This window comes from Malaclemys terrapin, chromosome 23 (genome assembly GCF_027887155.1).
Source record: "Malaclemys terrapin pileata isolate rMalTer1 chromosome 23, rMalTer1.hap1, whole genome shotgun sequence".
NCBI lineage: Eukaryota > Metazoa > Chordata > Testudines > Emydidae > Malaclemys > Malaclemys terrapin.
In genome coordinates, this window is record NC_071527.1 from 5033542 (window position 1) to 5045299 (window position 11758).

The 11758-nt window shown below is 48.3% G+C and overlaps 1 protein-coding gene across 1 annotated transcript; it reads right to left on the bottom strand.

The window, feature by feature from the left end:
- Positions 1-417: 417 nt before the first annotated feature.
- On the bottom strand, positions 418-11487 carry LOC128828384 (keratin, type II cytoskeletal 5-like). The gene is made up of 9 exons (XM_054013040.1): positions 10769-11487; positions 9913-10127; positions 7791-7851; positions 6850-6945; positions 5499-5663; positions 4504-4629; positions 3195-3415; positions 1646-1680; positions 418-1530 (listed from the first exon to the last, which is right to left on the bottom strand). The coding sequence occupies exons 1-9, from the start codon at positions 11372-11374 to the stop codon at positions 1211-1213; spliced, it is 1845 nt and encodes a 614-aa protein (XP_053869015.1). The 5' UTR covers positions 11375-11487; the 3' UTR covers positions 418-1210.
- Positions 11488-11758: the final 271 nt, after the last annotated feature.

Sequence of the window (11758 nt, forward strand, 5' to 3'; positions counted from 1 at the left end):
CCCCCATCAGCTCCCCCACCCCGCTCCCAGTGCCTCCCACCCACCGGCAGCCCCACCAATCGGCCCCTCCCGCTCCCTTCCTGCCCCTCCCAATCAGCTGTTTTGTGGCGTGCAGGAGGTTCTGGGGGGAGAGCGGGGGAAGAGCGAGGGCACAGCAGGCTCAGGGGAGGGGGCAGGAAGGGGTGGAGTGGGGGCAGGGCCTGTGGCAAAGCCAGGGGTTGAGCAGGGAGCACCCCCCGGCACAGTGGAAAATTGGCGCCTGTAGCCCCAGCCCCGGAGTCGGTGCCTATACAAGGAGCCACATATTAACTTCTGAAGAGCTGCCCCTGGCCTAGAGCTGCTCTCCATTGGGGTCCTCTTGGTGCTATGATAATACACCTCATAATATTTTGGGGAGGAAAAAACAGTAAACGACAGTTTAAAAATGACAGATGCTGTTTATTGGACATACAGTACCATACTCCCGAAAGTCAGGGGGCTGTAGCCATGAGGACAAAGAATTAGAAATCAGTGCTGGAGTTTATACATCAAAAAAGCAATCACCTTTTCCACCGGATCACTCACAAAAAAGATGGCGCTGAAGATATTTTTTAGTTTCCAGGAAGACACCCGCAGCTTAGAACACATGTTGGGGCACAGATCTTACCTTATTATAGTGTCGTGGAACTATTTTCTTTGGCTAGAACAGATGGATTTGTAATTTTGTGAGGCTGCTGCTATAATTTTCTTTTCTACTGTGAATTAAATGAACATGCCCAAACAGGGAAGGGATTTCAGGCAACATATATCTAGGCACGTTCGCACAGCATGTAAATGGAAATCCCCTTCCCATCAGCTGTAAGCGATGGATTTAACTGGCCGTGGTGATCAGACGGGTCCCGATTCAGCAAAGTGCTTCAGCTTATCTTTAAGTTCACGATTCCAATGGGAATGAACATTAAAGCACGTGCCGAATCAGGAATACGGTCTGGCCTCTGTGCTGGTCAGAACCCCACAGGTGAAACAGATTGCAAGCAATGCTTTGGCCTACAACATTCCTAATTTCCATGGTAAGATCCTGGCTGTACCCAATCCACGGGGAAAAGGTGAAAGGACTTGAGTGTGGGGATTAGCTCAGCTATTTACACAATGGATTTCTAAGGGCTGCACTTGCTTTCAGTAGGTAGGAAACGTGTTTTCATTCATGCGGGGATCGCTGGGGGCCTCTTCTTTATCTGATGGATTTTTTGCTGGTCGTGGTCTTGGATACGATTTTCACGCTGGAGCCGCTCCTCCCTCCGGAGCTCAGACTTCCACTCAGGCCTCTTCCACTTCCAGAGCTGAAACCGCTGCCACCTCCAATGCTCATCCCGCTTCCGTAGCCATATCCACCGCCGCCGCCGCCGCCGCCGCCAAGGCCGAATCCGCTCCCGCCTCCCATGCCGAGACTGTAGCCGCCACCTCCTCCGCCACCTCCCAGGGAAAGCCCACCTCCATATCCTCCTCCCAGGCTGCCTCCGCCACTGTATCCAGTCGAGGAACTGACCACCGCTGCAAAACGACAAGCACAACAAGTGAGATCTCTGTGGTTTCCAGAGGGAAGCCAAACCCAGACATCAGCTTCAGTTGGAAAAGCCAATGATAGGTCAGAGGTCGAGTCACTTACAGATGCTCACGGGTCCAACTCCCTCTCCTGCCAGCCTGTTAGGAAAGAGAGAGACAGGAAGGAAAGGATGTAAGTGACACCCTCAGTTCATAGACAACCAATGACCAATACAGATAGATTTGCAGACATTAAGGCCAGAAGGGACCGTTGTGCTCATCTATTCTGATAGTCCATGCCTGAGAACCTCCTCTGGGGATTCCTGCATCCATAACTCCTGGTTGAGCCAGCACATATCTTTTAGAAAGTCCCCCAGTCTTGACTTAAAGACCTACAGTGGCGGAGAATCCACCCTGGCCCTAGGTAAGTTGCACCTTATTTCGAGTCTGAATTGATTTAGGATCATAGCCTGGAATTTTCAAAAGGGCCTTACCGACTCCCTTTGAAAATTCCAGCTCCATTGCCTATTAGAGCCGACCGGTATTTTTCAGGATTGGAAATTTCATGGAAAACTTTTTTTAAGGCCATGGGAAAATGGGAAGGGGGAGATTGGAAGTTTTCTGAATGTTGGTGCATTTTCTCCCTCCCATTTTCCAGCCAGCTATGGAGCCAATTGAAATTTGCTCAAAGCCCAGATGAAATGTTTAGGTAAAAAATGTAGAATGCTGATGAAAACAATGGAAAAGGAGGGAACAGTCATCAGCCTGCCTCACACACATAATTTTGTCTGCTAGATTTTCAGCCTTATGAATGTTTCCAGCACTAGGATTCATAGAATCATAGAATATCAGGGTTGGAAGGGACCTCAGGAGGTATCTAGTCCAACCCCCTGCTCAAAGCAGGACCAACCCCAACGAAATCATCCCAGCCAGGGCTTTGTCAAGCCGGGCCTTAAAAACCTCTAAGGAAGGAGATTCCACCACCTCCCTAGGTAACCCATTCCAGTGCTTCACCACCCTCCTAGTGAAAAAGTTTTTCCTAATAGCCAACCTAAACCCCCCACTGCAACTGATTCCCATCTTTAAACTCTGAATGTCAGTCAAACATCACACATCAGTCTCCATCTAATCTAGCTCATAGTACTCATGGTCATGGGATTGCATTTGCAGCTCCTTAGCCCATCTCTGCTCCAATTACAGCAGCATTTTACCTTCTTTTTTATCGTCTTCTCATTACTGGGACACATTTCCGGTGTCACTCGCAATGTGCTAGGAGCTGTGCAAACATGAAGGAAGGCACCTTATTTGCTCACACGACAAGGTAGCTGTTGTTCCGGCCCTCGTTGCATGTATGTCTACACTGCAATCGGGAGGGGTCATTGCCGCAGGTGTAGATAGGCATACCCAAGGCAGCTTTGATCAACCCAGCTTATTAAAAATAGCAGTGTGAACTCAAAGGTGGAGCCCAGTCACTGCCCAGGTGTTGCGGCTTATTTTTGGCAAGTGAGCTCGATCAGAGCTAGCGCAGGTTCTGCAGTCACACCTCGGCGTTGCTGGGTAGACATACCCTGAATTATACCGCTTAGGGTTCCAATCTCGCATCCTGCCCTCAGGGGAGCAATGCGGCTGCTCGCTTGCCTCAGGGCTGCAGTAGCATTGCGTCGTGCACCCACCTGCTCTCCTCTCCTTCCAGCAGCTTCCTGTAGGTGGCGATCTCGATATCCAGCGCCAGCTTGACGTTCATCAGCTCCTGGTACTCCCGCAGCTGGCGCGCCAAGTCTGCCTTGGCCTTCTGCAGGGCATCCTCCAGCTCAGCCAGTTTCGCTCGGGCGTCCTTGAGGGCCATTTCGCCGCGCTCCTCGGCCTCGGCAATGGCCGCTTGCAGGCTGGCGCACTGCAAACCGGGAACGTTGAAGTGTGATTATTATTTAATGGAGTAACCAAATGTGGGAGTGAAAGCTCACTCTGGGCAGGTAAGCCCATGTAAACCTGGAGTCATAAACAGATCACTGAAATAATTAGCATGAATCCCCTTTGTGCAAAGCAGGAGTCACTCCATTGAAGTCAATCGATACGATTCTCTTTCTCATGCATCAGTGTAAGTCAGGCGTCACTGCACTGACGTGAATGGATATGATTCTCTTTCTCCTGCACAGATGCAACTCAGGAGTCACTCAATGGGTATGATTCTCTTTTGCATGCTCCAGTGTAAATTGGGAGTAACTCCCCTGAAGCCAATGGGTGTCATTCCTCTTTTGCTTACAGTATTGTAAACCAGGAGTAATTTCACTGACTGGAATGGGCATGGGACTCCTTTCATTGACAGTAGTGTAAATCAGCAGCCCCTCCATTGATGTGAATCACATTAGCGTAAGTAAGGGGCAAACAGATATTTTCTCAATATCACAGAATGATAGAAGATCAGGGTTGGAAGGGACCTCAGGAGGTATCTAGTCCAACCCCCTGCTCAAAGCAGGACCAATCCCCAACTAAATCAGTGGTTCTCAAGCTTATCGGTGGTGTGTATTGTGTCTTGGGTAGAGTCCCTCTGGCAATGATATGGCCAGATCCTCAGCTGGTGTAACTCGAGCTGCTTCACTGTTTTTAATAGAGGAAGAGAGAGGAAGGATGGCCCAGTGGTCAGAGCACAAGCCTAGAACTGCTTCGTTGGCCACCAGAAAGTTACCACTGAGAGTTAGAAGAGTTGAGTAAAAGGAGGGGCCAGTGGCTAGCGATTCAGGAGAGACATGAGATACCATGGTAACGGAGGCCTTGCAAGTGTGAGTGCTTGGTGTGCAATGCACGGTGTCTCGTGCAAGCTTCCGTCAGGCTGGCATCACCGTTTCTTACAAAGGGAGAAGCCCCTCAACCACCTCCCTGCTCCGAACCCATCAGCCGAACCGATACTCAGTGCACGAGCTCCCGCCTGTGCCTCACGCCCAACCACTAGCCTGCCCCAGGTAACGAGGGGCTCCACCCTACCTGCTTCTTCACGTTGTCGATTTCATTCCGCAGCCTGTGGATCATCCGGTTGATCTCGGAAATTTCGACCTTTGTGTTGCGCAGGTCATCACCGTGCCGCCCGACGGAGATCTGCAGCTCCTCAAACTAAATAGTCAGACATAAGGGGGAGGGGGAGGGAGAACACGACCCATTACTTACTGCAGCGTTGAGGAATTGGATAGTATCCATTTAAATAGATTGGGAGCCCTATGTCTTGTACTGCAGAAGCCACCGGACACTAGCAGGAGAAAGGCTGGGCCTTGTGTGTCTGTCTAGCATTAGTAATCACAGTACTTGGAATTCAAATGTGTTTCCACTTATTCTTAATGTTGCGGATAGAGCAAAGACACACTCGTAATGACTACAATAAAGAAAGCATGCACGGCCTCACACCCCAAGGACTATAGACAGTGTGGCCTAGTGGTTAAAACAGTAATGTGGGAGTCACAAGACCTGGCTTCTAATGTTGGCTCTGTCACCGACTCTTTGGGCAACCAGTGTCAAGTCACTTAAACGGCCCCGGCCTCAGTTTCCCCATATTTAAAATGATACTTATCCACCACTGTTAAGCGCTTTGAGAATGAATGATGAAAATCTCTGTGGCATAGTTTACTATTGTTATTACTGTGTGCAATGAGCCAAATTCATTCCTGGTGTAACTTAAGAACAGCCGTATTGGGTCAGACCATGGGTCCATCTAGCCCAGTGTCCTGTCTTCTGACAGTGGCCAGTGGCAGGTACTTGAGAGGGAATGAACAGAACAGGCAATCATCAAGTGATCCATCCCCTGTCATCTACGCCCAACTTCTGGAGAACTTGATCAGTCTAAAATGTGATCCTGTACCCGTCTAAGTCAAGGATAAAGCTCTCATTGGTGCAGTGTGAGGAACTGAATGCAAGCAGCAGATAAGAGGAATAAAAAAAGCCAAGAACATTATTGGCCTTCAGTCCCACTCGTGATCCTGGTTACTCACCTTAGTCTGGTACCAAGACTCTGCCTCAGCTCTGCTCCTGTTGGCAATCTCCTCGTACTGTGCTTTGACCTCCCGGATGATACTGTCCAGGTCCAGGCTTCGGTTGTTGTCCATAGACAGGACGACGGAGGTGTCGGAGACCTGCTGCTGCATCTGGCTCAGTTCCTACAAGATACACAAAGCCTGGGTCATTTGCATTGTATGTAGAGCTGACACCCGTGAGGCAGCTGGTGTCCTGAGATCCCTGCCCGTCCTCCTGACCACTTGTGTCTCTCTGTTTCCTTGGGCTCCCATGTCTGTCTGTCAGTATCTGCCTTTCCCCTCTTGTCTTATACTTAAATTGCAAGCTCTTTGGGGCAGGGACTTTTTTGTTCTGCATTTGTACAGCCCCTAGCACAGTGGGGTCATGGTCCGTGACTGTGGCTCCTAGATGCTACCGTAATACAGCTAATAAGTAATAATAGACCTGGTCATAAACCTGGCTTTTTTTCCTCCAAGAAAAACGTTGAGCAACCATTTTTCATTCAAAATGTTTTGATTTGTTTTGGTGTGGAAAATTTCAACATGTAATAAAACCAAGGGTTTGGGGTTTTTTTTTTTTTTTTTCATTTTGATTTAATTTGAATAAAAACTCAACATTCCTTTTTGGGAATTTTCAAAAACCCAACCCGAAAAGCAAAATGAAGCCAACAAAAATGTTTGGGGATTTTACCATTGAAAATTGTTGTCAAAAATGACATTTTCCCACCAGAAAAAAAAAATCTCATTTTTGGTGAAAACTCAAAAAAAAATTTGGTTGAAAAGTTCTGACCAGCTCCAACGGTATGGGATAGACAGTCCCTTCTCTTATTTGATTTTTCTCCGTGCCTCTCCGTGATCTATCTGCTGCTGAGTCATCAACCACTGGGATCAAGAGAGAAGCCAGTCCTGTCGTTTGACTAGTAGCCATTTGTGCGGCAGGTTCAGAATTCAAAGCCTGCTGCTGATGGATGAGGAGGGGTTTGTTACAGTAGTGCACACTAGTGCTTGCTTATCAGAGGAAGTATGGTGCAATGGTTAAAGCGCTAACCTAGGACACCTGGGTTTAATTCTCTTCTCTATGCGATGTTGGGCAAATGCTTTAGTGTCTCTGTGCCTGAGTTTTCCATCTGTCAAATGAGGATAATAGTACTTCCCTACTTTACAGGGGTGTTGGGAGGATAAATACACTGACAATTATGAGGTGCTCGGGTACCATGTTAAAGGGGACCATACAAATACCGTCAATTGACACATCCCCAGTCATCAGTGCCTGGTGCAGTAGGATGGGGAACTCGCTACGTTTCTAAAACAGTGGGGGACAGCTGCTTACCGCTTCATACAGAGCTCTCAGGAAATTAATTTCATCGGCCAGCGCATCTGCTTTGGCCTGCAACTCGACCTTGTTCATGTAGGAGCCGTCCACATCCTAAAGGAAAGAAGACAAAAGTCATGGACATCCTGATGAGCTACGGTGTCAGCCAAAAGGCCCTGGTGACAACTGCAAAAAAACCACCCGTCCGCTGTCATCAGCCTTAGCAGAGTGTTATTGTCTAAGCGGTCGCTCTATCGTGATGTACAAGGTCTTTTAAAATGTGTCATTAAAGGGCAAGGCCGGGCCCTTCTTCTGTGGCCATGGATGGTCCTAGGTGAGCAGAACTGAGGTAGTGCCCCTTGGTGCGGGAGGGGCAGTGTTGTTCCAATCGGTGCGGGGTGATGATTGGGGTGGGGCAGGGGGCAGAGGGAGAGGAAGGCGAGCAAGGAGAGTTACTGGGACAGGGCAGCCAGCTCTCAGCCTGGGAAGGGGCATCCTGGTAGTTCTGACTGCAGTTCCTACAGCAGTTCCTGGGCAGCTGGTGCCAAGTGCCTTGTGCCAGCCCTTCTCAGCCCCGGCGACCCTGGATTTGGGGGTGGCAAAGGTTTAGGGTGCAAGAAGGTAAGGGTGGGGCTACTAGATTTACCACTAGGCATAGCCACCGGCCACTGTTTTCCATGTAACAAGCATGCAACCAGCATGGAAGAGGCCTTCTTCTTCTCGGCCCTGAGGGGGTTTCATTTCCAAGGTGAATGACGCCATACCCAGTTACTCCAGCTGAGCACCTCGCCCACAATGTATTGCTAAACATTCCAATGCCAGGTTGAGCTGTAATTCTCAGACAGGCCCCCATCGAGCAGGAGCTGGGGGAGTCCACAGCTCCCACTGACGTTGGCTGGACTCTGCAGGTACCACACACCCCTTGGACTCAAGGCCATGAGTGACGCTGGGCTACTCACCTTCTTGAGCACCACAAAGTCGTTCTCTGCAGCTGTGCGCCGGTTGATTTCATCTTCATATCTGTTGGGAGAGAGGAGAGAGAGGGCTAGATCAGGACCCGTCCGCTTGAGTGACTAGCAGAGAAGGCACAGACCCTTCCTTGAGTGCAGGGGACTGGACTGGACTAGAAGCTCTCTCAAGGTCCCTTCCAGTCCCACATTTCTATGATGCAAGCCACTCCTATTCCAAATGATAGGGGCCATGGAGGGGAGGGGAAGGATTTTAAATCCAGAGCAGTTAGGAGCCCAACTCCCACTGAAAATCAATGGGTATTGGGTGCCTAGATCCAACCTGTGCCTATGAAAATCTCGCCACTGTGTCTCCAAGCTTAGCTAGTGGTATCAGGTCTGGTGGGAGCAGAATCCACATCACTGTAGCATTTCGCCTACAACGGCCTCAGAGGGAAATGGTCCAGTGTCAGGTGTGAGTACATGAAGACGGAAACCTAAGTTCAAATCCTTGCTCTGCTATGACTTTGATGGAGTCAGACGTTTTAAAGTGACTTAAGCTCCTAAATCCCTTGGGAGCTCTGGAAAATGTTACCCTCCATTCCCTCTCTTTAACAAGGGGTACTAGCACTGCCCCCCTTCGAGGGGGTGTTAAGATAAATACGTTCACAACTGCGAGCTGCTCAGATGCTGCGTAACCTGGGGCCGTATAAGCACCATCCATTTCCTTTAGCTGTGGCTTGCTGAAAGAAGGGGGTCCACATTTGAAAAATAGTACCGGGTCCAGAACTGACACACTTGCTTAAAATCTAGCCCCAGATGTAAGGGTAGCTACTGGCTGGTTACTCACCCAAAACCTGCACAGAATTACCCACATGGTTAACTTTCTGCATTCTTCGTAGTCCCAGCTGAAACCAATGGAGCGACCCACCAGGCATCAAGTTAAGCATGTGGACAAAATCTTTGCAGGATCGGGGCCCATTATCAAGTGTCACTAATTGTTTTAGATGCAACTGCCATGGAAATGCCTGTAAATACATCATAAATCAGTCTGTCTAACTAACTGTACCATTTAGCTGGAGTTTTGCAAAAGCACTTCGTTATGCTAAAAATATGCTTCTGTGAAACAACATGGCTTAGGGCTAAATCAAAGAGGCAGGGTGGGTCATGGCAAGATAGGAGAAAGGAAGCATTATCTTGACCGGGCTGCGGCAAAGGTGACCTGGATGTCTCCAAAAGGCTGTTGCCAACTCTGTACCTGATTTTGGCATGGGAATGAGATGAAAGAGGCAATGAAGAGGGATTTGAAATAAGACACGGTCTGTTTCCCATGCAGTATTTCCATCCTCCAGAAACCATAGTATAATGAGCAAAACAGACTATGTATTATATTTGACCATTAAAAAAGCCAATGGAAGATACAAATACAAGAAACACAAACGAATAGTAGAAGCCAATCCATGCCATGCCACCATGCCAATATTATGTGCGGATTCCTAAAAACACATCTATCTATCTATCTATCTATCTATCTATCTATCTAAACTTTTCTGATCTTCAAGTGTAATTTTCTCAGATCTGCACTTTGCTAGTCTTGCTACTTAATGCTTTATTGGATGCAAGGATTAAGAGTGTCTTGTAAATATGAGGGATGGAGAGAAGGCGTTTTAGATATGGGGTAAAATGTTCAAAAGTGCCTAAGTCCCACTGAAAGCCACTAGGATTTAGGCACCTAAGTAACTGTCACTTTTGAAAATCAAAAGGCAATGGGTCTTAGTTCTAAGTGCTAGGTCACTTTTTGAAAATGGGACTTAAGCTCCTAAGTCACTTTGGTGCATTTGAAATTTGTGCACATCCACTATACTAATTTTAAAATCCTTGGCTGTTTTATTTTTAACAAATCAGTGGGTCAAATTCTGATCTCAGTTACGCTAGAAGAACTCCATTGGCTTCAGTGGAGTTAGAGCCAGCTGCTCCAAGATCAGAATCTAGTTCAGTGCATGCATCTGTTTTGAGAGTAGCAAATGCCACGTGATGCCCATGTAAGGCATTTTGATGCTCAATACAGTATGAAATGCCTGGCTTGGTTTTTCATGCATACCAGTAGCCTAGATTTTAATGCAGACTTTCTTACTTATTCTTGAAATCCTCCACCATGTCTTGCATGTTCCTCAGTTCTGAATCCAGCCTTCCTCTCTCCCCCAAAAGGTTATCTAGCTGCCTCCTGAGGTTATTAATGTAGGCGTCAAAAAGAGGCTCCAGGCTCCGTTTGACAGTCGTCTGACCCTGTTCCTGCAGTAGAGTCCATTTGGTCTCCAATACTTTGTTCTGTTGCTCCAAGAATCGGACCTGGGGAAAAAACAGAACCCACAGGCAGGTGCTTAAACCCATTCAAACAATCCACAAAACCACTGATGAGAAAAAGGTTGATTGTTCAGTTCAGGGCAGAGAGAGCGAGATGGGGGTAGGGAGAGAGTGACAGATACTTTTCATATAGGAATTTTGGGACCAGGTGCCAGATTTTCAATGGCATTTAGGAACCCAAAGATGCAGGCAGGATTTTCAAAAGAACTTAAGCAGGGTAGGCACTTTTGTAAAGCGCACTAGGTGCCTATCTTTAGGTGCCTAAATATCTTTGAAAGTCTGGCTCCAGATTCACAACTACTTTAAATCAACGTCACTCCACCGCATTACACTAGCTGAGGGTTTATTATCAAGTGAAAGCTTGAGAAGGATTTAAAAAAACAGTTTATTGTCCCCCCCCAGCGCATCTCTGTGACAAGGAGATTTAAGAAAAATTCCTGGTTTTTAATCAGCGATTTCTCCTAATACTAATAATCCACTGCCTGTGGATAAACCATGGTGAATACAGAAATTGCCCAGACAACACATGCTCATGGAAAAGGATAGCATTCAATTTTTTTTCTTGAAGACACTGAACTATCCAGAGAAGATACTTTGCAGCCTGTGGGTTCAGGACAGGTGCTCACCTTGTCGATGAAGGAGGCAAATTTGTTGTTGAGGGTCTTGATCTGTTCTCTCTCCTGCACTTTCACTTTCTGGACCTCCGGGTCGATATCCAGGTGGAGCGGCGCCAAGAGGCTCTGGTTGACGGTCACTTCGTGGATGCCGCCAGGTGGACAAACGGGAAACCCAGGGCCACCCCTTCCACCGAACCCAGGGCCACCCAACCCATAGCCACCGCCAGCACCACCTAACCCATACCCGCCACCTCCACCGAGAGCAAACCCACCACCTGCTCCACCACCGTAACCAAAGCCAATGCCTGATCCTCCACCAAAACCGTATCCTCCACCACCACCAAATCCACTCCGGAGACCTCCGCCGCCGGTACTGTAGGAAATTCTTTTATTTCCACCTAGGCTGTATAGGCTTCTGCTGCCAAAACCACCACCGCCACCACCTCCAAAGCCACCAGCTCTTCCTCCTCCAACTCGAGAGACAGAGACCGAGCTGAAGCTGCTTCTGCCGCCACCACCACCACCACCAAAACCTCCGCCTAAGCCAGCAGAACCTGAGCTGAAGGTCTTGCTTCCACCCCCACTTGTTGATTTTCTCATGGAGATTCGACTCATGGTGGCTCGTTCAATTGAAAACGAAAAGAGTGGAGAGCAAAGTGCGGGAATAGAAGCTGTGCTGCGGGAGAAGAGCAGAGAGCGAAGGAGATGGAACCCCTCTGATGTGAGAGCGGGGCGCCGCTTCTTTTATCTGCTTGGAGCACTTGGCATGGGATGCAGAGACGATCCGCTGCATTCATGGGCTTGACGTACCTTGCAGCAACTTGTCTTGTCAAACACGCCTAGGTAGCAGCCTGGCTTTGAAAAATGCATTGTTTGTGGGCAAAAAAGTAACGGAGTGCACTTACTTGTCCTTGCACAGGAGGGTTGTTGTTTTTTTAATTAAATGAGATTGTAGGCCTGATTCTGAAACAGTGACTCATGAGATTTGGCATGAAGAGG

Excerpts from the sequence above, each read along its gene's own strand:
- LOC128828384 (XM_054013040.1), bottom strand. The coding sequence starts at position 11,374 with ATGAGTCGAATCTCCATGAGAAAATCAACAAGTGGGGGTGGAAGCAAG. Across the intron at positions 10,128-10,768 it reads TTGCCTCCTTCATCGACAAG|GTCCGATTCTTGGAGCAACA; the intron begins GTGAGCACCTGT and ends TTTTTTCCCCAG. Across the intron at positions 7,852-9,912 it reads GTGGAGGATTTCAAGAATAA|ATATGAAGATGAAATCAACC; the intron begins GTAAGAAAGTCT and ends CTCTCCCAACAG.